This window comes from Chrysemys picta, chromosome 11 (genome assembly GCF_011386835.1).
Source record: "Chrysemys picta bellii isolate R12L10 chromosome 11, ASM1138683v2, whole genome shotgun sequence".
Classification (NCBI taxonomy): Eukaryota; Metazoa; Chordata; order Testudines; family Emydidae; genus Chrysemys; species Chrysemys picta.
The window spans coordinates 25,545,301-25,570,879 of NC_088801.1; the positions used below are offsets into that span (position 1 = coordinate 25,545,301).

General features: G+C 39.2%; 2 protein-coding genes across 13 annotated transcripts in view; one reads left to right on the forward strand and one right to left on the reverse strand.

The window, feature by feature from the left end:
• The window catches only part of ACVR2A (activin A receptor type 2A), a 115,240-nt gene extending 109,319 nt beyond the window's left edge, over positions 1–5,921 (forward strand). For both annotated transcript variants that reach the window (XM_005296423.5, XM_005296424.5), the window contains 2 exons: positions 34–164; positions 2,019–5,921. In XM_005296423.5, the coding sequence (XP_005296480.1) occupies positions 34–164; positions 2,019–2,213 (326 nt within the window). In that variant the 3' untranslated portion in view covers positions 2,214–5,921. The remainder of the gene's footprint in view (positions 1–33; positions 165–2,018) is intronic.
• Positions 3,815–25,579, reverse strand: part of ORC4 (origin recognition complex subunit 4) — a 62,302-nt gene continuing 40,537 nt past the window's right edge. For 6 of the 11 annotated variants that reach the window (XR_010591554.1, XR_010591559.1, XR_010591556.1 and 3 more), the window contains 7 exons: positions 25,191–25,364; positions 20,482–20,568; positions 15,078–15,186; positions 11,980–12,075; positions 11,832–11,899; positions 10,522–11,004; positions 3,815–9,341 (listed from right to left, as the gene is read on the reverse strand). Coding sequence is in view for 4 of the 11 variants with exons in the window: in XM_005296422.5 (XP_005296479.1) it covers positions 9,153–9,341; positions 11,832–11,899; positions 11,980–12,075; positions 15,078–15,186; positions 20,482–20,568; positions 25,191–25,364 (723 nt within the window). In the remaining 7 variants the exon portion in view is untranslated. The remainder of the gene's footprint in view (positions 9,342–10,521; positions 11,005–11,831; positions 11,900–11,979; positions 12,076–15,077; positions 15,187–20,481; positions 20,569–25,190; positions 25,365–25,579) is intronic. The other 5 variants (XM_005296422.5, XM_042860874.2, XM_065561644.1 and 2 more) reach the window with 3 other exon arrangements.

Genomic DNA, 25,579 nt, shown 5'->3' on the forward strand with positions numbered 1-25,579 from the left:
TCTGAAAAGCAAAATTTATTTTCTTAAATATAGGACCAGTGGATGAGTACATGTTGCCATTTGAAGAGGAAATTGGCCAGCATCCATCCCTTGAAGACATGCAGGAAGTTGTAGTGCACAAAAAGAAGAGGCCTGTTTTAAGAGAGTGCTGGCAGAAACATGCTGTAAGTAGTAAAATAACCAAGTTCTGAAAGTATTACTGTGCTTTAACTGTAAAACTTTAATGAAATGATATTTGGTTTAATGCTTATCTGTGGACATTTTTCTTCTGATGCAATATTTTTATATAATTAGCTCTATTGAAAAATTAAACTGTATACTAATATGTTTTACAGTACTTTGTTTTTAAATGCAGCGCTCATACCAAAGGATTCCGAAGTATTTCATAAAAGTTTTAAACATCCTTGGTGGGTGAAGGGACTCTTCAACTTTAGTCCTAAGCAGTTCTGTGTTTTTTTTTGTTTTTTTTTTTCATATAAAGATGCATATTTATCCCCTTCACTTATTACTGAAATGATGCCACCTTTCAGGGGGTAATTTGGTGGCTGCCTTTAATACCACAGCAACAATCTCAGAAAGGTAGAGTGTCCCTGAAACTTCAAGGATAATTTAGGTGGGCAGAATGAATTGCCTACATTTGGGTTTGGGCTAGCTGTTGAGCGATGCCTCCACTTTAGGAAAAAGTGGCATGTCGTCTTCAGAATTCTGAATATTGTGACTCTTTTTTTTGTCTCCTAAAAATCAGAACACCTCATACCCTAGCCTGCTATTAGGGAGCAGCGTGCTATTTTTAAGTCATCATGGAATGAAGCATGCATCCACTGCCCGACTATATTAATACCCTGCTTGTACCCTTGTTTTCCTTGGAGTTATTTCGTTCAAATTTTGAACAGGACCAGTAGTTCTTAGATCTTTCATTATATTTTAAGATGGCAAAGTTACTAAAATATAATATAATATATATATGAGAGAATATTCTGTACTCGGGGCAGGATTTAAGTGCTTTGATGTGAATAAGGCATGGACAAACCTCAGTTCTGGCATTTCTTAACTTCTGAGTTCTTGACTTTGCCACCCTTAACATTCTTTTACTGTAGCTTTTTGTCATGTAACTTCCTGAAAAAAACAAATGTGATCATTCAGAACCATATGAACCTCCGCATGGTTCATCAGCAGGGTTGGGACTTTTAGATTCATAGCACAGATCTCATGCCACCTGAGCTAAGAGTAACTGATAGCCGGACTAGGTTGTTGCCCTCTGTGTTCCAGCTGCTACAGGAGAATGAAACAAACACTTTTGTCAGTGGACATCACAGCTATTTGCTAGACAGCATGGAAATGTTGAGACTCAGGTGTCCTGGGGTCTGTTTCAGATTCTGGAGAAGAGTTTGTGATTACAAGACTCTTCCACCCAGTCATCTTTCTACACTTGTACCTCCTTCTGGGCTGTATCCTACCCTTCTCACCCCTCTGCATTCCATTCAAGTTGGTTACCAGCAGAAGGAGCATTGAGAGCATGGGAAAAACAGTCTCTTTGCACTATTTTGGTGTCACAGGAGTTCTCAGGCTGCAGGAATTGGAGGAAAAGTCCTGCTTAGTCACTCTGAGGATGGTTCATGTTCTGTCCATTTGACATATAGGAGCTGTGAGGGGATGGAGCATACTCAGTGCAGACAATCTTTGTTAGAGACTTGCAGTTAAATTCACCAAACTTCTAGTGAACATGTGTGATCCCCTTGCCCAATTCAAGTACCTGCTTCAAAACATAGAACCTCTCAGACGTAAGATTTATTCAACATGGACAAATCAACATATTTTGCCTATCTTCATTCTGAATCAGTTGAACTGATTTAGCTGAAACTTTCTGTGCCCCCCCCCCCCCGAAAAAAAAAAATCTGAGGCATACAACTGGCATAGAAGATTTCAGCTTGAGTGGTTTAACTGAAAACAGGGCCTTATAATGAAAGTATAAGGCAACTCAGTTACCAGCTCCACTTATATATTACTTTTTATTTTAGGGAATGGCAATGCTCTGTGAAACAATAGAAGAATGTTGGGATCATGATGCAGAAGCCAGGTTATCAGCTGGCTGCGTAGAAGAACGGATTATTCAGATGCAAAGACTGACTAACATTATAACAACAGAGGACATTGTGACAGTGGTCACAATGGTGACAAATGTTGACTTTCCTCCCAAAGAATCCAGTCTATGATATTGCACTGGTTATGCATTCTGACCAACAGGATTCTGAACTGGAGCTGCTAAAGCTAATGAGACTGATTACGGTTGTTACTTTCTGTGTGAAATGAGGAATGGTAAGTTTTTTTGGGAATGTCAATAAGGAGACTTTTTTTCCAAACATGAATACATGAGACTTTACTGCATTCCCGTCCTGAAGGACGTTGACCTGAGAAGTGGCAAAATATTGTTAAGGAACTTAAATGAAGAATATGGACCTATCTGGGCTAATCAAGTGTTTTAAAAACTGACATCAGATTTCTTAATATCTGTCAGAAGAGACTAATTCCTTAAATGAACTACTGCTATTTTTTTTAAATCAAACATTTCATTTCAGATTTTAAAAAAGGGTAACTTGTTTTTATTGCATTTGCTGTTGTGTTTATATAAATGACTATTGTAATGCCAATATGACACAGCTTGTGAATGTTTAGTGTGCTGCTGTTATATGTATATAAACAAAAGTAATCAAGTGGGATATAGCAAAGAGGCTTCCAAGCATTACTTTAACCTCCCTCAACAAGGTATACCTCAGTTCCAAGTCTGCTAAATTATGAGATTGACAACACTAACAATTTGAATAATAAATTGATCCATGTTTTGTAAATGCTGTATTACAAATTCACTGTTATTTAAAAAAGGGTAAGCTATGCTTCATGCCAAGAGTAAATGGCCATTCCTAAAGCAGTGTTTTTAGCCCTTTCTTGTGCTAGCTTGTGTATAAAAAGTGCTGGGTTTGAAACAAAACTTTCTTCCTGTTTTTAGTTTAAAGCTTATCTCACGTTCAGTTCCCAAAATATTGCATACATTTTATTTTTACTATTTAGGTTTGCTGTGTCTGAGGAATATTTGAGCATGACTTTTTTTAATTTTATGTGAGCTATGACACTGGAAAGCTCTTAATTCTTATTCTTTCTAAAGAAGGCTTTTTCCTATTTATGTATGTAAAAAGTTCTGCATAGTGTACTTTGTTTCACTAACAGTATGCAGTGTGTTCTGTATCACTGTTTCAGGATCACCTCAGGAAGCTTAATTACCCGGAACTCCTCACTCTCTCTGCTTTGAGATTTGCAACTTCTCTACACTTAAGCTTGGTGCCATCTTGTCAGAGTGATATTTGATGTCTGTGATGCATAGGTTCATCCTGGAGTCATGTTAAAAATGATAGCCACAGACTTCTGATGTAACTGCTTAAAAATATTCAGGGATAACTTTAGTTATTATGCTATAATTTCAAATATGCAATGACTATTTAGAGGTAACTAATACCAACATAGGTAGCACAGTCTAGCAAAAAATAATAAAATTGCTTTCACAGCTGACTCCAACATTATTTTAGGGTTTAGGAGATCATGCCTTATATACTATGTAATGTAAAAAACCTGAATTGACTGTAGGTGCCAAAGTGCTTTTCAAAATTAATATTACATTAGTTATTTGATCCTTTACATTTATACAGATCAAAGTAAAAAAATTAACTTTCTAAAGTACTCAAGTACTGAACCAACAATAGCCAGTATTATGCTATGTATTTTGTCAGGTCATTTTTTTTTTTTTTTTAAATCATGCATCAGATTTTTAAGGAAGTTTTTAATGTCACAATCAGGAGCTCACTGTGAATGTTATCTTTAAACAGTTATTTGTAAAAACCACAGAATACACTCAATTTTACATATAATATGCACTTAATCTCTGGGAACAATACAATTATTTATAAACAAGACCTAGGTTACCATATTCTAAGCAGGGAGGGGGAAGAAGGGTAATAGTAACGTTCATGCATAACATACCACTCAATTCTGTTCTGCTTGCTGTTTTTCACTCTTATTCCTAGGGTTTCATGGTAGCCATAAGAATCCCTGCTTTAATGGGTTATTGGTACTGGTAGAGCAACTTGCTCATTTTGTTTATAAAACAAACTACTCATGCACCCATTTTCTTGATCTGGATTTTCATTTTGCTTCCACCTTCAGTGCAGGGATCTTAAACGTACATCAAGTGATCATGGCTAAAGAGATATGAACAAAACCAGTCATATTTTACTGAAAAACTTGTATTGCTTTCTGAAGTTTAAACCCCAACACTGGCAAAAGTAGGAGGAACAGCATGGATGATATAAGGATCAGTTATTCAAGATTCAATGCAGAAGTCATACCTAGCTACGGACATATGTCAGTATGAGCCTTGCATCCTGCATGCATGATCCTTGAACTTTTTGCTGGTATGGGCCCTGGTGGCCATGCTGTTTGGGGGCGCCTTTGGTGTTGCTAGTGCACTTTGTGTTTGCAAGTGATGTAGGTGAATCACAAAGCCTGACAATTTAATGGGATGATATTTATTTTCATAGAAATCCCCACAGGTGTGAATATTGTACTAACTGTATTTTCTGGATTTTTTTCTTCTTTTTTTTTTTAAAACAGCATAGTATAGTATCACACCCAAAAGGATGTTCATGGTAAAAGTGTTTTTATAATTGGTGGAATAACTAAACTTTGAGCTGTTCTTATACACAAGACTTCTGTTTTGCAGGGCATTTTAACCTGTGTGTGTTCCACTTATAGTACAGTAAATATAGATGTGTAAGTTAAAATGCTTGAGCCAGACTCATGAATGAGGATAAGAATAAATAAGAACTAAGCTAGTGAAAATATTCTGGCATTACTTACTAGCAGAAGTAGTGACCGTTGTCCCTCTTTGTACTTACAGCATGTGTGGTGGTGTATATGTACATGTATGGTCTATTCCAGTGGTTCACCCTGTATTTTGGCTTGTGAAGAAAAGTCAGTCCCTTGGCTCTCACTTCCAACTTGTTGGCTTTGCCTGTCTATTTAAATGATTGCTGTATAACTGCCACAGGACTGATGGATTAGCCAGTTTTTGGCTTTACTGGAAGTCCAAGCCCTGCATTTTTTAGTTTGTGTTAGCTACTAGGAAATTTTTATATCACATGATGCATGACTACTCTTTGTACACCTACTACATGTACCTTAGCATTTCAGAAGAAACTGTGTCTCAATTGTTGGAGTTACTGAACTAGCACTGTCATTCATGGTGACGTTCTGAAACAATAAATCAGGATTGAAATTCACCATTTTTTATCTATTTGAAATAGCAAAATTCATGTAGAGTAGCTTTTAAAGAGTCTTGGAATTCCAGCTAAAATGTAAGCAGTAACAGGAGTGAATATTTCTTGTTTGTACCAGGTTTCAACAGCATTGCTGATTATAGTTTAACAAGTGGGATTACCAGTTTCATCTTTTTCCAATTTCTCTTTTTAACTTCTAATGCATTTATTTTTATTAGGAACATTTGGTACAAAGTGCAGAAAGCTATATGCAGGTTTATGGGCAAAATGATACAAGTAGCATCCTTGATGGAACATCATTTACCTCAGATATTCAACCAGCAGTACTATTTTTTTTTAAGCAGTCTCAGTTCATATATTATTCGTTACCTCTCAAGATATTGGTAAGCAATTATTTTAGCTTTACTCTCTGTATTTGTCTGTTTTGGGCACAGGTTGTTGTACTACTGTCAGATTATACTTGCTATTTTTCTGCAAGTATCAAAAACAAAAACCCCAGCCCAGGATAAAAGTGATTGTTAAATATTGTACAAATAAAAATGTATGCTCTTTCTGCCCCTACCCCAAAAGTTAAATAAAAAAAAAGTGACTACTGTATGACTTGCATATGCCTTTTTTCAACTTTTCATATCTTCTCTAGGAAAAAATAAATCTAGGGAGCATTTTGTGTTGACACTTTACCTTCAGAAACCTTGCAGCTTGAAAAGGTTAAAGAAGGAAAACCAATTCTCTCCCCCCCCCCCTTTTTTTTTTGCGACATTTACAGCATTCCAGTGGAGAAGTAGAGCAGAGGCAGACTCTTATCTCTTGCATTTCTGACGTAGAAGGTAATCCTTCTCATGCATTAGTTACCATCCTTTCCTCACAAGAAGGACAAGGGAGAACTGAAGTGAATTCAATCAGGATATTTGTTAACCGAACTACTGCTAGGCATTTTCCCCCCATGCATAAGAGCTGAACCCAAGTGCTGTATAAAAGTGAAGAGCCCAAGTCCTAGGAGGTGGGGTCAGCAGAAAGTAGGTAATACCTTTTACTACAGTTGCTTGATATTCTTTGATATCCCCTTCTATCCACAAATGTTGGTTTTACTGCCCCTCCCTACCTAGGCAGCAACACTAACAAAATAGCACTAAAGAACTGTTGGTTTTTTGGATCCCTATGGATGTTTGGAGAGTAGGGTACTTCTGGTATGGCACTCCTGCATCAGCCTCAATCACAGAAAAACTGCTAGAAAAGTTAAGGGTCTTAGGTACTGCTAGTCTAATGTTTATCACCATTTCCCTTTTCTGGCAACTTTATGTGAAGGCCAGGTGCACCAGCTCTTTTTTGCTTTTGTCAGATTATTCCCATTCCTACTTGGTAGAAAATTGCAGAGCTGATAATTTGTAGGAGTGATGGTGTACTACCACCACTGGTGGAGCAGCTCTGTGATTATGATACTGAAAAGAGTTGCATCTTACTTTCTGGAAGTATTATCACCTGTAACTTCCCTAACTATTCTTTAGAAAAGAGTTCAGACTACAGCAAAATTGAAGCTTTTTATAAGGGAATAACCAATCCTTACTTAGAATGGATAACTCTTTTTCTAACTGAAGTTAAATGATCATTCTGGTGGTTATTGGAGCCTTCTTGCCATCTATGAACCAAGTAAACTGTCTCCAGCCTCCTAATTATAGGTTTAAAGAGTAGGGCTCTGTTTCATAACTTGAGTTGGGATATGAGTCAAAGGTGTTATGTAAATTGTGCATACAAAAATGTCCATGCTTCTTGTAGTTATATCCAAACAGAACACTAACTGTCAGCTTTTGTCTGAAAATGCCAAATGTGAGAATCAAATCAAGCCCCAAATCTTGATTTTGCACATAGTCTTAAATCTAGCACTGAATGTCTTCCTCCTCCCTAATGCTTGGGGCTTTGAGATGAATGCCATGGTCATTCCAGCCAAAGACCAATGTGAACTGCTTATACCCAAATGGATGAGAGATCTGAAAGGTAAAGATTCTTTGACTTTTTTTTTCCTTTGTAAGGTGCAGGCTACCTTCATCCAGGACTTTCCTCTCAGTTCTGATTCCTTCTTACATTTGATTCCCAGTTGAAAATTTCCAAAACTGAACATTTTGAAATGACATAACTGAAGGGATTTCATGGGTTTCTGCAAGGTCCAAGCCCTTCCACTGTAGCAGTGCTATAATTCAAGTGTTGCTATTGTACACACACTAGGTTTTATTAAAGGGGAAAAAAAGCCCCTCAACTCTAATCTTTCCTCATAAGCCTTGTGCATCAAATACACATCATTCAGTCCTTTAAAATTTTATTTGTCAAAGGTAGGTAGAAACTCTAGCATAGGGCCTCTGCTCCCCAGTCCTGTAGCCACCTTCCCTCAGACTCAACAGTGAGATTGCACCTGAACCTGCACTAGTGAAAAGGCTGGGTCTGCCCCAGAAACAACATTGGGCCTTAACCCTCTATGCTAGCCACACTAGCAGGTGTGGGGTGAGATGGTTCTGCAGGTGGTGCTCAGTTGGGGGTGCCTGGATGCAGAGGGACTTGTTTAGGGGTTCTAGATACTAGGGAGAGGGATTGAGGTGGCTGTAGCTCAAGTAGGGACTCTACATCTCAAGGATCTACTGCCACCCATAGAATTTATAATTTTCTTAAAGTTAATGGCCCTTAATTCTTGCAAAAGGATTTGTGCTAGCTGCCACTATCCCTGTATTTCTTCTATTAAGGATTTAAGCCAGAGTTTGAAAATATCTCTACAGTCCAATAGCTGGCTAGTTTATAAAGTAGAAGGAATAACAATTCTTCAGATAATAGCCCTGCATCTTCCAGCTAGAATTAGCAATCACAAGCAATAGCTGTAAATCATAGTGTGGTCATAATGTAGTGCTGGACCAGCATATAAGGCATACTACTTCCACTACCATCCTTTCTGTGGGGTGTTTAAATTGAAATGTTGTGGTGGTCTAAGATCTCTAGCAGTAGCAGGTGTTTGATACTGAATCACCTTAACAGATTTCAGTTTGAAACCAGACTTCACCATCCCTCTTTTTTTAATATAAGGATACAAGTAATAGTAGTGACTAGGTATGCACTCAAAATTAATGAGAGCTACTGTAGATTGATAGTTGATGCAACTAACTGTCTCACCACCAAGCAGCTTGCTTCAGTAGAAGGTAGACAGCAGTCTTAGTGAAAATGGAACTGATGGACACAAGCACTAACACCCTAGAACCAAAGTTTTTTTTCCCTCCCCCTCTCACTGGAAAGGAAGACAACAGTCCTTACTAGCCTCCAATCCCCTCTGAAAAGTCCTTTTACAGCTGGGAAATTCTATCAATTTGTCCCTCTAAGGCACAAGTATCACAGTAATAGGATGTACAATCATTCTTACATTGTTGAGCTGATAACTATTAAAGGGATTTAAAATGAGTTGAATAAAATTCATTCAACTCAAAATGAGGATTAATGTGCAAGTCAAAACTGGTGGGTTGTTCGTGTAGTTTAACTAAAATCCTGCTTGGTGCTAGCCAAACATCTGAACAGATAACTTAAATCCAGCTGAACTACAGCAATGAAGAGAGAAGTGTTTTTAATTGAAGACTAGAAAGTGTTTTAATCTGAGCCTGCTGTTTATATTCCCTGAACTAATTACCAAGGCATTAAACACATTCATGTTTATTTTCAGTATCACAACACTTCAGAAAAGTATACCATCTTTAAAAAAACATGCTCTAACTTCAAGTGTGATTCTGTATTCCAGTGAAATTATGCTGAAACCAATTTATTGTATTTCACTTCAATGTGGTTTTAGAAGCTTCAGAAAGTTCACAACCAACTCAATGAGGATGTTGCCCACTGTTTCACATCTGTTGGGCAGTTTGGGTACACCTGCAAAGCATCCATTATTTGATTATTGTCCAAAAGTAGCTTCATTAGTAGGTATTCTCTCTGAGCACGCAGAGGCAGTCCTTCTATTGGTTTTATTAACTCTAGTTGTAGCAAGTGTTCAAAAGCCTAAACAAAAAACCAAGCAGGTCTGAGTTAAACTTTTTCCAGACTACAACCATTGTGAATAGCCCACATTACAGAAGTAGTATCAACTACTATAGACAAATACAGTTGCTTATACTCATTTCAGTTATTCAGTTTTTGCAGGAACCAGGGCATTTAAGTTTTCTGGGCTTGATATACTAAATGGGATTTTTCAAAAAGTCTGAGCAGGATACACTAAGGCTATTCTAGAAAGTTCAATATGTTCCCATCAAATTTTGTATACACAACTCCCTGGTTGAATGGATTTTGTTCAAACCTGACTGGCTTTCCAGATCTCCAAAGGATCAATACAAGCTTGAAAAAGTGGTTTACTAGTTTTGAACATGTCATTTTTGCACTACCTCACAGTAAATACAGAATATATAGCCTTTTGTCAATGTTTTGGAGAATCATTTAGTAACTTATAGCTATGAACTTGGTTAAACTGAACAAAAATCAACTAAGACAAAGCTTAGGTAAGATTAAATAGTGAGTTGTCAGTTGCTTGAGCTCATCTAGAAGTGGAGAATTGAAAAGGGTGGTCCATCTTGAACTCTAGGCCATGAGTAGCATTTAAATTATACACATTTGAATTTCATTAAATGTTATATCTCAAACTTAAAACAACCCAAGCCAGATTGATAGAATTTACAGTATTAAAGATTAATAAACCAGATAGTTTAAAGGCATATAATGTACCATTAAACTTAATACAAATTATTTCTAGAGGATTTTTTGCATAACTCAGGAAGGAAGGAGATACTACACTTATAAATTGAACTCTGCATTTCATGACTTGTTTGATTTCTGGAACTTGAATGGCAATAGCTAGATTTATCATCTGATATAGACTACACGGGTAGTAGAGACGCCTTTCAGTTTGGGGCAGTTATTTCCCCCAAGAGTAGCAGCAAATGGATGAATCAATTGTGAAGGTTATCCCACAAGTAATTCACCCACCACAACTTACAAGAATTTCAGAAATCTGAGTAGTTATTTTTAAACCTATAAAGCCAGGCTCCCTTAATAAGGTGAGACTAACAGTACAGTCTTGGAGCAAATAAACTTAATCATCTTTTCATTCCCCAGGGGTAATGAATATATAAAAAACAGTTCAGTCAAGGGCTGCACCCTTATGGAAGAGGAAAAAATTTGTACTTACATGTACTTCCTTTCTCCCAAGGACTATGGTCCACAGATCTGTTATGAGGGCTCTTCAGGCAACTTGCACTTTTCCAGGCACAGCCATACCTGTCTGTCACTGACACAAAGGGGTGTGGCCACACTTGAAGGCCAAGTCAGTTTTCTTTTGACCCCCAAATTCTCAATCAGTTTATCCACCATGCTGCATTTTTGTGAAGGTGAGCAGGGGGACTAGAAACTGAAGATGAAAGGCTGGAGTCTCATACAACTCTAAAGAAGGGCCAGAGAGAAAGTAACTCATTCAGGGGTTGAAGTGAGGAGTGGCAGCTTCCCCCCCCCCCCCCCCCGCTCTGGTAGCAGAGAGGTCTGGATCTGCCAGAACAGACAAACTGACAGGGTCTTCAGGGGCTGGACCACACCCTTTTCTGCTAGTGAATGATAGGTCTAGTTTTATGTCCAAAAGATGCAGGCATGAAGAAGACTCACTGACAGACCAGTACACCTTAGTTCAAGACAGAAAAGGGAGTTTCAGCTCTTTACTGATATTAAGCTACTTTGAGTCCTGTTGGTTTGAGAAATATTGGAACTTAAACCTGTGACTGATTCAGGACTAAATACTACCCTTGTATCAGAGTAATTTGGGGGCAGCAAAAAAAACCCTACATGCCACAAAAAGGCAACGCTTTAGAAGTCTGCCAGGAACCAGAATATGGTCTCTGAATAAAAGGTTCTATATCAAGTGAAACATTTAATTATTTCCATTGACTAAAATAAATGACTGTCTAAATGGTCAATACTAAACTTATTCCTTGATAAATGGGCAACAGGTGCTTGTGTTCAGCTGTTCAACTCCTTAAAAAAAGTCCACTTTGGTAAGTATGTAATGCTTCTGTTTCAGTAAGTCAGATATTAGCACCCCCAAAATTTTGCCATTATATTTAACTATGGATAGTGAGATACAACACCCATACAGCAGATGGCAGTACAAGTACTACACAAGTGTGTGATTATTATAAGAGACTTTCTGATCTTTTCATTATAGAATATCAGGGTTGTAAGGGATCTCAGGAGGTCATCTAGTCCAACCCCCTGCTCAAAGCAGGACCAATCTCCAGACAGATTTATGGCCCCCTCAAGGATTGAACTCACAACCCTGGGTTTAGCAGGTCAATGCTCAAACCACTGAGCTATCCCATCACTTCATATAGCAAAATCCCTTAGATCTTTAGCTATGGAACAGATAAACATTTTTAAAAGTAGTTCCTAGGAAACTATACCCCGTGTACAGATCAGTATTTAGGTATGCAAGGAAACAAACTAAGGGTTTACCTTCATAACAACAGGTTTCTCAAAGTTGTACATCGAATGTGCTTTCCGTTGTATGAACTTCTGAAATTCTGTACCAAGGAAAACATTACTTGAGTAACAGAAAAGTGATATTTAGAGATTTTTAAAGTTGATGATACTTTCATCTCACCATTATAGACCATTTGAAAATTAAATGGCTCTCCTTCATAAACATCATTTAAATGTTTCATAGCTATAATTAGGCAGATTTCCAGCACAGACAAACCTATATGGAGAAAAAGGAAGATAGTGAGAACTTTCACACACACACATATATATATATATATATATATATATATATATATATATATATATATATATATATATATATATATATATATATATATATATATATATATATATATATATATATATATATATATATATATATATATATATATATATATATATATATATATATATATATATATATATATATATATATATATATATACACATACACATACACATATATACACACACACACACACACACACACACACACGGTTCTAGGCACATTAAAAATACAGGCATATTTACAATATAGAATTACTTTGATATTAAGAAGCACATCAACAATTCAAAATTGTTATATAAATTTTCAGGGTTGAACAAGAGCTGTGCAAACTGACTAGATTAAACTTCCTGCTTTCTTGTTAAAATGTGAATAAAATAGGTATTTAAAAATAAATTGACTTGCCTTTTTTTGCTGTTGCTTCAAGTTTTGTTTTGATTCTGATTACTTGATATAGTCAGCTTCACACAAGTTTGGGGAGAGAGAAAAAAAAGCCTCTCCTCACTTTTGCCCCAGTGAAACTAAGGGTAGGTCTACACAGCTGAATAAAGCACTGCCACAGCAATGCTTTTACATGGACTGTGTAGTTGCAGCTCCAGCACTGTAATAAAACCATCTCCGCAAGGGACATAGTAGCTACCAGCGCTATCTACGCTGCCACTTTACAGTACTGAAACTTGCATTGCTCAGGGCTGTGTTTTTTCACACCCGTGAGCAAAGAAAATTTCAGTGCTGCAAGTGGCAGTGTAGACAAGGCCTCAGACTTGTATGCTATCGAATGTAGTGCTATAGGAGTTAAATTCCAATTCTTCTGAAAGGCAGACAAATCAGCTGGCCCTGGATGCCTGTTGTAATGCTTTAATAGCTCAGGAAGTTTAGGAAAAGCTTTTTAAGATACCAAACAAGAGGCCTTCAATCTTAAGCCCTAGGGAAGATAAATGTCAACTTAACTTGCCCATTCGACAATTTCTTAATCATTCCTTTGATAAGCATATCACCGCCTCCTAATTACATTAATGAATTACTATATACACCAAGGTAAATGTGTCATAGTTGTGGCCACAGCAGTCCCAGCATATTAGACCTTCTCACCCACCTTGTCTCTCTTTTATTGGACCAATGTCTGTTAGTGAGACAAGCTTTACGGAGCTGAAGAACAGCACTGTGTGGCTCAAAATCTTCTCACCAACACACTGGTCCAATAAAAGACATTACCTTACTCACTTTGTCCCTCTACTTTTACCTCAGTAATAATTTTACATTGGGACATTTTTCTCAACTTACCATTTGTACATTTTCTGGGCTAGTTCAGCCCATCTCCTTAAAAACAAGGTAACTTCTGATTGATATTTGATATTTGCAGTTCACATTCTTATAAACAGGTATCTGTATTAAAAACTATCACCACTAGTAGTATCTCTCATGGAAGTCTCCGAAGGTAAGCCAAGGCCAACAATTTTGGGTTTATATAAACATGTATCTTTCCTTGTCAGACCACTAAACAAACGAGCATATTAAAAAAAGGAACTTCTCACCCATAAGCCAAATAGAAATGAGTATTACAGTGTGCTCCCTGAAAGTTTAAAAAACCAACACACACAAAACCTAGAGTGTCAGGCCACTAGGGACAAGTGAATGCTAGAGCTATGGCCAAGGTATTTTTAGCTAAAGTATTCCTCGACTTAGGTAAAAGCATAGAGAAAGTCAATCTTTTGAATATCCAGGACCTAAAGTTTGTGCATTTTAGATCAATCAGTGCCTTGAATTGTATCAGAAACAAGGCAGTGCAGTTCCAGAAGCACATCTGTAATATGCACCATTTATGAAATGCAGGGAAATATAGGAGCAACTGCATTCTGCTGTGGCTGTAGTTTTGAGTAGGCCTTAGTTATATCTTCAAGAGCAGCTCACTGCAATAATCCAATGGAGGTGTCCAAGCTATAGATTGTTACAGTGCCCACAACAGAGAAGCACTTTGAGATACTGAACATACAGAAACAGTTGAGGATCCAAAGAGACTTAGGTCACCAACTTTGGTAGCAAAAGTTCAGCACATGCCCTGCTGCTGCCGCCCTGTCCCCACAGCCCAAAGGACAGGAACCAACTCTCAGTTCAAGTTGATTCTTTAGTGTAGCACTAGCAGCTGTTTTATTTAAAGGAAGCCTCAACCAGCTCATTCATTTAAACCCATTTTGTTTAGACACTGGAAGAGTATTTACTAGACCGAAGAAAGGGAGAGAGAACTTCATATCATCAATATACTAATGGCACTATACCTCAAGCCATCTAACTCTTCCCTACTGATCTGACAGTGAGTGCTAAAACAGAATTGCAACTTATGGTCTAGGAAAGTGCTCCTCTGCCTCAAGGGTTACCACCCAACACTAACCTGGCTCCTTTTACAGAGAACATTGCTTCCTTCTCCAGCCATGAGGGAAGGCAGATGATCAGGGCAAGGAGCCTTCCATTGTCCATACTTTTTTTTTTCTGTAGATAGGGCACAGACAGAAGTACCCTAACTACAGCACTTTTGACAAGACCTACATTCTCATTTAAAAAAAACAAACCCCCAACTGTAAAAGTTCACTCATATCCAGAGACCAGGAGTGAAGATCTGATATGAAAGCATGGAGTACTTATTATATCAACCAACACTTAGACTACAGGACCAAAGACACTTAATTGTTTCAAAAGTAAGGAACAGGATGTAATGGGAAAGTAGTGGGGGGGAAGCCTACCCAGGGGCAGAGATGTTCACTTTAGTTCAGCTGCCGGGGGTGGGGTGGGGGGGAGACGACGGACTTGTGAGGAAGACGACACTGTTTCCTGAACAGTATTTGTCCAGTGCAAGAGGGGAACTTATGGTGATGGGAACTTAGCACCTTCAGGGCTTCTATATTCACAAATTATTAAAGTAAAATACTGGACTTTACCATGTACAATGTTTGCTTTTGAGTCCATTCTGCACAATTTGCTTGCTTCAAGAAGATCTGATCCAGTCATAAATGGGTGAGATATTGTTATGCTACTTAAAGCAAGCATCTGAAAATAAAGCAAGAAGTATTTTATTGAAATATTGATTACATTCCATACTCATGACAGTCGTATGTGAAAGTGGATATGCTTCCTAGAGTAATCAATTGGAAACATTTATAAATAAAGTTGATATATGCATTATTTTACCATGGAAGTTACAACACTAAAGGCAGCTAATAATCTGGCAGTTACTGCTAGGACAGTTCATTAATACAACTGACTCAGCTTGAGTTATTTGTTCTGAAAACGAGACTGGAGGAAGAAAAACCTTAGATGTGGGTAACAGTACAGCCGAGCCACATTTAGATTCCAAATGCAACAAGACAATAAGACACTAATGGCTCAAAAATTGATACAATGAATGGCTGAAACACAAATTTCAAAGAAGAACTGGCCTTAAGTGATACTCCTAATGAATTAGCTTTAGCTTGACCTTCAAGTGACTACGGGCTTGTCTCCACTTACATTTTATAGCGCTCTAACTTGTTGGCTCAGGGGTGTGAAAAAAAAAAAAAAAGTCACCCCCGAGTGCAGCAAGTCTCAGTGCTTTAAAGCACTAGTGTAGACAGGCTCCAAGCACTAAGAGCCAATCTCCTCGTGGAGGTGGATTACCAGGGAGACAGGTCTCCCAGTGCTCACGCGCAACCACACTCTCACTTCAAAGCGCTGCGGGAGCATTCCCACAGCAGCGCTTTGAAGTTTCCAGTGTAGACATACCCTATTCTACTAAGAGAAAGCTACTATGAACATTTCAGGATACTACTTTTGTACATTGGGAGGAGCAACTTGCCCAATGCACTTATAGAAAATTAAAGTTAGCTGATCCTGTGGAGCACAGAGACAAGGTTCCCCAATAAGTTTATATCTACCCCGCATGATACAAAAGTTATATTACAGTTTATATTTAATGTTTTTGTGGGCAGAACCCACTTGTCAGTTTAGAAGACATCCCAGAATTTTTAGAATGTAGTATAGAACACGTAACACTAATTTTAGAAAATTCAGAATACACTAAACTGATAGGCTTCAGTTACCAGCCATAGAAAAGTAACATTAAGAGGCTATTTGAGCCAGTAAGAATACAATGAAAATAGAAATTAATTTGTTTCAGACCAAACTGGTATCCCATACCACCACTGTACATTTGTTTTGATTTCAGAATGACAGTAGATGTACTTACTGATAGGCATGGTGCATGGCGGCAGTCAGATTTACCTTCACTTCTATTTTATAGAAATTCACAAGGCAAGTATTTAAGAAAGTTGCTGATAACTTACTCTTAAACACACAGCCAAGCAATATTCTTCAGTGGAACAGAAACCAATTTTAATATGCAGAAGATTTAAAGAATTAAGATGGTAGAGGGAGGAAACAGGCACGTTAAACAGGAGATTAAATCTCAGCCATAGTAGAGATTTACTTTTTTAAATTATAATACACACTTGCAGTTCTGTCCTGTTGCGTGAGCTATGGGTTTTATTGCAGTCTCCCACTGTGGATCCATATGAAGGAATGCCTGGTTTCTACCCTATTCAGTTAAGTGATAATCAAGAATATTCTACTTAATGTTATCCAATCCCATATCTTTCAGGTTTTGTCCCAGTGCAAGAATAGAGCATGGTGCTCTAAGCAAAGATAACACCGACAACTGTGTCAGTCCTTTGCTCCTATCTTCTCTGGTAGCCACTATATTCAGTGGCAGGAAGAAGGAACCAGAACTATCATTCATTCAAGGTATACAGGCATCAGTGCCTCTTTCTTGCCAGTTGAAGGACTGAGTTAGAGAAAAATCAGAGTGAGAAACAGCCAAGACTTCACAAATGACAACCTTAAAGTGAAATGGGAAACATGTAGAATAGAAAGAAGGCTATAAGGTAACTATACCAAAAGTGTTGTGAGACCTTTTCACTTATCCTACATTTATACCAGTGGAATTAGTGAGCGGTATATCTATAGAGAAGGGCTTACCTAGAGTGGAGTTTGGAGCATTGAATGACTGCACTGCAATTCTGCTATATCAATTTAGTAAATAATCACAGATGAAGGCATACAGAGACAGCCCCACGACTGCCTTGCAGCTGGTGGATACTTAAGTCCTCCAAACTCCTGAGGTGGTCATGAGGGAATGGGTCTTGGTAAAACCTGACTAACCTGCAGTTAGTTAAGTTTTACCAACAGGGTTAGACATCTAGGCTACAATCCCAAATTCAGTCATTTACTCTAGCCTTAAACAGCTTTACCGTTCTTGAAGTACTCAACTTTTCTGAATTCCTGAGTGAGCAAGACAAAACTTCAGGGCCCGTTCCACATTAAGGGAATATAAATTCCATTGAAGGGAATTGAAAGGTTCTTGACATAATTAAGTAAAATAATTTCTGAATTAAACTTAAGTAACAAACTGCAGGGGTAAGTAAAAGTGTGCTGATACAGGAAAAGATTTAAGGTAGAAAGATAACTAGCAAGGTCACCTCTGATTCTTTGCACTGAAGTCAGCAATTAACTAACTTGAGAGAAAGCAACCTCAGGGATACTTCTCCTACAGGTTCAAATGGCAGACAACTACATTCAAAATTAAGGGAAAGTCCCATTAAGGGGAAACTGGGCTGTGCTTGGGGTGCTGTAATGAGACTATCAGCCAAAATCTGTATTCCAACCTCCTCCTATTGCCAAAGAGTAAACTCAGGGCTCACCTTCAGTCCTTTCCCAAGGAAAACAAGACATTCAGGACATGCTAGAGAACAATCCGGCACCTCAGCATTTTTATTTTGACTAACTGGTAAAGGTATTCTAGAACCAGGTAAAGTTATGATATGAGGACAGCTTCCATCTCAGAGGCAGTTAGTTATTTCTTCACAGAAGCCTTTCCTCTTGGAGTGGAAACCACTTAGGCCCCAGACCTCAAAAGCTAGATGTTCCAAGCTGCAGAAGATGCTTTGGCCTCAGGATAACAGGTCAAATTTCCAGGGGAATATCAATATAGAGGACTGTAGCCAGAGCTCATGGTGTTGGACACTCAGAAGCAATAGATGCAGAGAAATTCTCAGCATGGTCCTGTTTAATTGTTCTTAGGCTAGATACCAGGGAGGCAGTAGCTCAATTCTCTGTCCCTATCCCCTGAGAAAGGATCTTTTCCCAAGGCAGTTGGGTTAAGTTCCTGTAGTGAAATCTGCGCCGTCTACCCTCGCCTGTTGACACAGCAAACCAGACCATAAAACTGTTGTTCAAAAGTGGTTCCAAACTCAATATGGCTAAGCAAATAGCACTTGGAGATTTAGATATTGAGGAGGGCAAGTTTATTGGGCTGACAAACTGCTAAAGTGAACTCTCCAGCCTGATAGGATGGTGGCATGTATAATGCAGAGAAACTTAGCTACCTGGCATCCAAAGGGAAGAGTAACACAGAAAGGATTTCTGGTTGGGATATGCACAGAGTTCCTCAGGTAAGCATGTGTACCATCTCTGGAAAATAAAGTTCTGCAGGGGCATAAGCAGAGTCTGACCCCCTGTGCCAAATCCATTCAGAACAGAGTGATTTATCTGCTGAAAAGTGTGGCTGACACAGGTAAGGAAAGATTCTAATGTCATACCTTGATATTTGGTTACCAAGGCTGAAAGCAGATAGGAATTCCCTGCAGAAGAGGTGTCTGTGGTCTGTAAGAGCGAAACTGTTCATGGACTAGAGAGGAGATTGAGGTTTCAATCACATTCTGGTAGAGATAAAATGTGAATACTTTTCCTCATTCAAGTTGGTTATGAAGGTTAAGGATTTTACAGAAAACCCACAAGTCAGAGGCAAGACCAAAGGGAGGGGCAGAAGTGGAAGTTCTGGTTACATCGTAAAGTGTTGGTATTGCCAATGTGTTAGCATGAGGGTGAAGAAAAGTGCAGATCCTACAGGTGCACAAAGCAAAGGAAGTTGCAAGGTGAGATGGCTTGAAGAATAGACAAGAGGGGTGGTTCCGATTCAGAATTTTCTACAGCACACCAAGTAGTTGAGTTTCAAAGTGAATAAGAAAACCTGTGCACTAGCAGACGATGGAATATCAGGAGTAAAATCCCGAGTCTCTGGTCAGGAAGTGGAGGTGTAGGGTAAGTGACAAGACAGATGGCCTTTTTGTTCAGAAGATCTCAGCTCTCTACCTCTACATTCCAGATCTGATGGGCAGGAGGATATCCAGGAAGGAACTGTGGCATATCCTAAACTAATCACTTCTTGTGTACAGGTAGTGAAGATTCAGAATTCCAGGCCTAAGAGAAAGATCTGAATTGACCTTCTAATGCAGTGGGGAGGCGGGGTTGGAAGTCTGCACCCCATCAGGGTAATCACTGGTGGGCTGCAAGACCGTGTTTACCTTGACCCTCCACAGGCACAGCCCCGTGCAGCTCTCAGTGGCAATAGTTTGCTGTTCCTGGCCAATGGCAACTCTGGGAAGCCGCGCAGGCCGCAGGGACATGCTGGCCGCTGCTTTTCGTAGCTCCCATTGGCCGGGAACAGTGAACTGCAGTCACTGGGTGCTGCGGGTGGCCATGCCTGTGGGATCGTTGATGTAAACAGTGGCTCGTGGCCCGCCACTGGATTACCCTGACTGGCCGCATGTGGTCTGCGGGCCAGGGGTTGCCCACCACTATTCTAATGAGATGACTGAAAAAGGGGTAGGGTGGTGGCCAGTAAGGCTTTATTTGGGCTGCTTGAGGGAAGCGTTCAGCAATGCAAAAAGGAGTTCTGGCTGTAGGGAATCTTCTTCAAAAAGAAGTGTGAAGGACTCCTGGACTGCCATGGAACAAGACTGCTTCCAAGAGGAGGACTGGTGTAAGCCCCTCCCCTCTGAAAACCTTGAGAACACTAAGAGGAGTTGGTCAATGGATATTTGAGCTTTGGCCAGATACTTCCCAAAAAGCTGCTTAGAGGGCAGCTCTACCAATTTGGTTTATGTTCCTCTCTCTACTTGATAATTAGGAAGCCAGATGTTGTGACAGCTCACCAGGGAAACCCACGCATCTGGCAGGAAAAGCCAGGATGGCTGAAGGCCACGTCACAAAAAGATACGAAGCCACCTGAATGGCCCCAGATAAGCCCAAGCAGAAAGCACTGGATGTTGAGGGAGACCAGGAAACCAAAACACCTTCAAGTCTACTTAGAGATCAAAATAGGCCTGCTAATCACATTTGAAAAAAACCTATCCAATAAGATGTTTCATGTAAAGCTCAATTAAACTTGTATGAAAAATTATAGCTCACAGGCTACTGTATTAGCAATATCATGAGATTTAACTTTTAGAAACATATCAATATGTAACATACCAATAGCATGTGAAGTGATCGCAGGTCTTTGCTGCAGTGGAAATGATTTCGTAGCACATCTTGCACTGTTCTGTCTTCTGAAAGAGACTAAAAATGGAATTTTTAAGATACACTGGTAAAATTAATGCACTGGTTCTTATCCAACTGGAAAATTCTTGGTCAACTAACCAGATCTATTTTTATTAATCAGTATTAATATTTATTGTGGAATCAGAACAAAATTCTGAAAAAACCACTGAAATTTTTCTTTAAGGGGGAAAGACAGGCTAAGCTCTGTAGAGAAGATTTCCGCAAGTATAACTTGAAAAGAGTGAAATTACAGTCCATTTGGTATTAAACTAGGCAGTAATACTAAATATGTTGAATCCTCTTCCAGCTCTGAAATACATATGGTGATCATTGTAAAACTTCCAGTTTATATATACACACACACCTATTGAAAAAATTTAGTGAAAGAAATTCATGGATTTTCTCATTTGTAGCCATATTTTAATGGTTTTAAAACCACATATGATTCTTAATCATTTAACTAGCTGTACACAAAGCAATTCAGCTTGCCTTTTCAGAGTAAGCTACCTCCTCTGGCCAACACTTTGTATATCAGCCTCTCAGCAGACAAGTTTATAGTCTCTTTAAATAAGAAATACTCCATTGTATTTCCATACTATTGACTCTTCAAATGGATCATTCAAATGCCACTCCCTCTCCTGAGATCTTACTTAGGCCTGGTCTACACTATATGTTTATGTCAACATAAGCTGTCTTGTGTCGAAGTAGCTGTGGAAGTGTCTTCACTTAAATTTGGCTCCCAGATGCCTCTACACCAATTTAACACCGCCTTGAGTGGCACAGAGTCATGGTTGATGTATTCAACATACTGTCAGCGTAGCTATTGCCTTGCTTAGGTTGACTTACTTTTTTCAGGAGCCATCCCATAATGCCCCACACTGACAATACAATTGATACAAGGAGTCAAGTGTGAGCACACAAGCAATTTAATAACCGTGGTGGCTGTATGCCAATATAAGTTAGGTCAACATTTTTGTAGAGTAGACATGGCCTAAGCGGTAGTTATATTTCAAGTCTGTTAAGTATAAACTCCAACTAACAAATTCTCCCTCAGCCAACTCTTTTGTACCTGAATCCAAAAATAAAGTAAACCTAACCTGAGAAGTTGCCATGACTATTTGATACCATGCTGCAATGTTTTGACCAGCTTTTCAAGCAGTCATCATTTTAAAAAAATTGCAACACAATCTAAAATATACAGTGTTGTAGCAGTGTTGGTCCCAGGATATTAGAGAGACAAGGTGGGTGAGGTAATTTTTTTTATTGGACCAACTTCTACTGGAGAAAGACAAGCTTTCGAGCTTACATGGAGCTCTTCTTCAGGTCTGGGAAAAGTGGAACATTGTTTAGCATACAGTAGTTAACACATTTCAAGGGACCATTCAAGGCTAAGTGGTCTATTAACACCCCGGTTAATGGAGGGGGTGGGGGGTTCCAAAGAGGATGGCACTAGGATGTTCTCAGTGGTGGCAGATGACAGAAGCAGTAATGGTCTCAAGTTGCAGTGGGGGAGGTCTAGGTTGGATATTAGAAAAAAACCTATTTCACTAAGAGGGTGGTGAAGCATTGGAATGGGTTACCTAGGGAGGTGGTGGAATCTCCATTCTTAGTGGTTAAGGCCCAGCTTGACAAAGCCCTGGCTGGGATGATTTAGTAGGAGTTGGTCCTGCTTTGAGCAGGGGGGTTGGATTAGATGACCTCCTGAGGTCTTTCAACCCTAATCATCTTCTATGATTCTAAGAAGACTGATAGGTCAGATACTGAGTGATTGCTTTATGAAAAGTGTTCACCCACAGGTGATGTGGGGTTTTTGTTTGTCCCCTACAACAGTTCATTCAAGAGCATAGCGATTGGTTTCACCCACATAGTTGTTGTGGGAGCATTTAGTGCACTGGATGAGGTACACCACATACGATAGGCATTTGTAGGACCCATGAACCGTGAAAGGTGTGTTGTGGAGGGTGTTGATCATTGTAATAGTGGAGATAGGTCAGCAGGTTTTGCATCTGTTGTGGCAGAATCTGGGGCTGCTTTGAGTTAGTGTGTCCTGATCTGTGGGATGGGGCACCAGAATGGAGGGACCAAGGGGCCATGGCCCTGTCACTTTTTGAAAATGGATAGGCATGGCCTGTCCACTTTTTGCCCAGGCCTGGCTCCTTGCCCCCCCTCTTTCCTCTGAGGCCCTGCACCCCAGCCAAGCTAGAAGCTGGAGCCTGGCCTGGCCAAGAGTGGCCTGGGGAGCCTAAGCAGCTGTGGGGAGCTATGGACCTGCCCTCTGCCCAGGGTTGGGGAGCGCGTGTCCCCCCCCCCCCGAACAGCCCCCTGGCAGTGTCCCTGCCTCCCCACAGCTGCCTGGGTGGCTTTTACCATGGTCCAGCTGCTGCTCTTCAGTCCCACCACGAGGCCAGACTGGAAGCTGGAGCTGGGCTGGGTTAAGAGCCGCACAGGCAGCTGTAAGGAGCCACAGACCTTCCACCTGCTCCTCCCCCACCCCCCAACCCCTTCCTTTTAGGCAGGATCTGTTACCAGAAGCAAGCTTCCCACAGTAGAGTAAGGAAGAGGTTGGAGGGTTGTTTGAAGGCCAAAAGAGGGGTTTTAGGAAAGATTTATTTCAGGATGGTGTCCCCATTGCATATGGGTTGTAGTTTGATGATTCCTGAAAAAAGCAAAGACAAGACAGGACACCATATAACCTATGGGTGAATGCTTTTCACAAAGCAACTCTGACTTATCAATCCTCATCTTTAAAGGAAATCTGCACCCTTTCCAAAGATGAGCATGGGATCTTAAATTCATAACTTTACTAAACAGTAAAAACCAGACTGAATAGACACTGGATTTATGGCTTATAAACAACCATCTATAACCCAGTAACACCCCCCTACAGGTCCCTTTCTCCTCTCCCCCCCCCCCCCCCCCCCCCTTCCCCGAGATGTAACAGGCATCTTCACCTTGAAATGTGTGTTAACTACTTATGCTAAACAATGTGTTCTGCCTCTTATTTAGCTGTGACACTTCGTACCTTTCCAGACCTGAAGAACAGCTGTGTACATGTGAAAGCTTGTTTCTCTCACCAATAGAAGTTGGTCCAATAAAAGATTACCTCATTCACCTTGTCTTTAATATTTTAGAGCACCATTCACCCCCAAAGAATCCAAAAGTGTGTGTTAATAAACCCTGCAAGTTGCTTATATTGGAATAATTTTATCCACTACTGCAATGCAGCCATCTTTGGGATGGAACTGAGACTTTTAAGGGCAAAGAAACATGACCACAATATCAAAGGGGTAGCTGTGTTAGTCTGGATCTGTAAAAGTAGCAAAGAATCCTCTGGCACCTTATAGACTAACAGACGTATAGGAGCATGAGCTTTTGTGGGTGAATACCCACTTCTTTGGATGGCCTGTCCACCACAATAAGAGGCGATATCAAGCATATTTAAATCGATCCCATAACAGATGCCAAAAATGCCCAGAAGAAGGGGCTAAAACCAGGTACTAAAGGGCTTTGTAATGTAGCCAAGAAGAGCATAACAAGATCCAATGGCTGAAAGCTGAAGCCAGAGAAATTCAAATTAGAAATAAGGCACTTTTCCTAAAATATATCAAGGCAAGAGGTAGATTCTCTATCAGTGTCTTCAAATGAAGATTGTTTAAAGCATATTTTCAGAAAAGACACAAACAAATAATTGAACTGGATACAGGGGTAACTGGGTGAAATGTAATAGTCTAGCCTGACCATGTGAAAATTATAGGCCATCTAGTGATTAGATCTGGCCTTAAACTTTATTAATTTAATATCTGTTCTTCATACAAAGTGCCAGGGGTTCTTTAATGGCCAGAAAAACAGGACCTCTAAGTTTCTTTTGAAAGACAGCACAAATCACCCTGTGGTTCTACTGCTATTCTGGGGCATTCTGACTCAATAGTTCAAAGTGCTATAAAGTCACTAGCACCATTACAGTTTCCAAATTTGTTTTCCCATCCACGTGCTGCTCAGTACCTAATTGCCTTGGGCTGTGTTAGATCTGTCAGTTTCAGATCACAGATGGTGAAATACAGCTAGAGATATACACATGTTAACAACAGCTTATTAAACAAAGTTCAAGGTTTAATTCACAATACAAGCTATATTATATGTACAGTCTCTCTGGGACACATGGTCAGTATAAACTTCATTCCCTCTCAAGGGAACTTCAATTCAAGCACAACCTGCTCAGCATTATTTCAGATGGCACATGATTCACTATTCACATGATGCATCATATCATCCTTTACTCAGATTAATAAAATTACTTGAAAATGGGCTCAGCCACTGGTCTGCTGACCAATATTGTTCTATTTGACAATGCCTAGCACAATGGGGACAGGGTTACTAGGAGCTATGATAATACAAACAGTTATAATCTGACTTTCTAAAAACTAGAGGTCTTAACTTTGAAGCAAAAAGAGAAAACATATGCTATTTCACATTTTATTTCTTTCTTAAATACTGAACACCAAAACCAAACAGGATGGTAAAGACAAAAAACACTATTTTAAACCACAGCAATTTAGCAAATTTATAAATTTTAACCTTTTCAAAACACTTCAGTGAGACAAGTTAATTACTTCATTATTACTACCTTTGTTTCAAGTTACCTGAACATTCTTATTCCATTTCTGTATGAAAGGCTTGTATAGAAACTCTGCAGGTAGATATAACTGTTCTTTAAATATTCTAAGATATTGTTTAAAATCAAATGAATTCATCAAATATATCTGTCGGTGGGAGAACCTTGACTTCACTCTCTTTTCCAGGAGTTCCAGAATATCCTTGTAAAAACAAAATTGGAGATATTCAGTGAAACAGTCTAAGATGAAAGTACAAACAGCATAAATAAAAAAACTGGATTAACAACATTTTGTTTGAATAATATAAAGCATGATTAGTAACAAACTTGCTAATTTGTAATATAATTGACAATGTTCCTTTTAAATGCCCAACTACAAGCTATTTACGTAAGTCACAGTAATTAGTGGCTGGGATA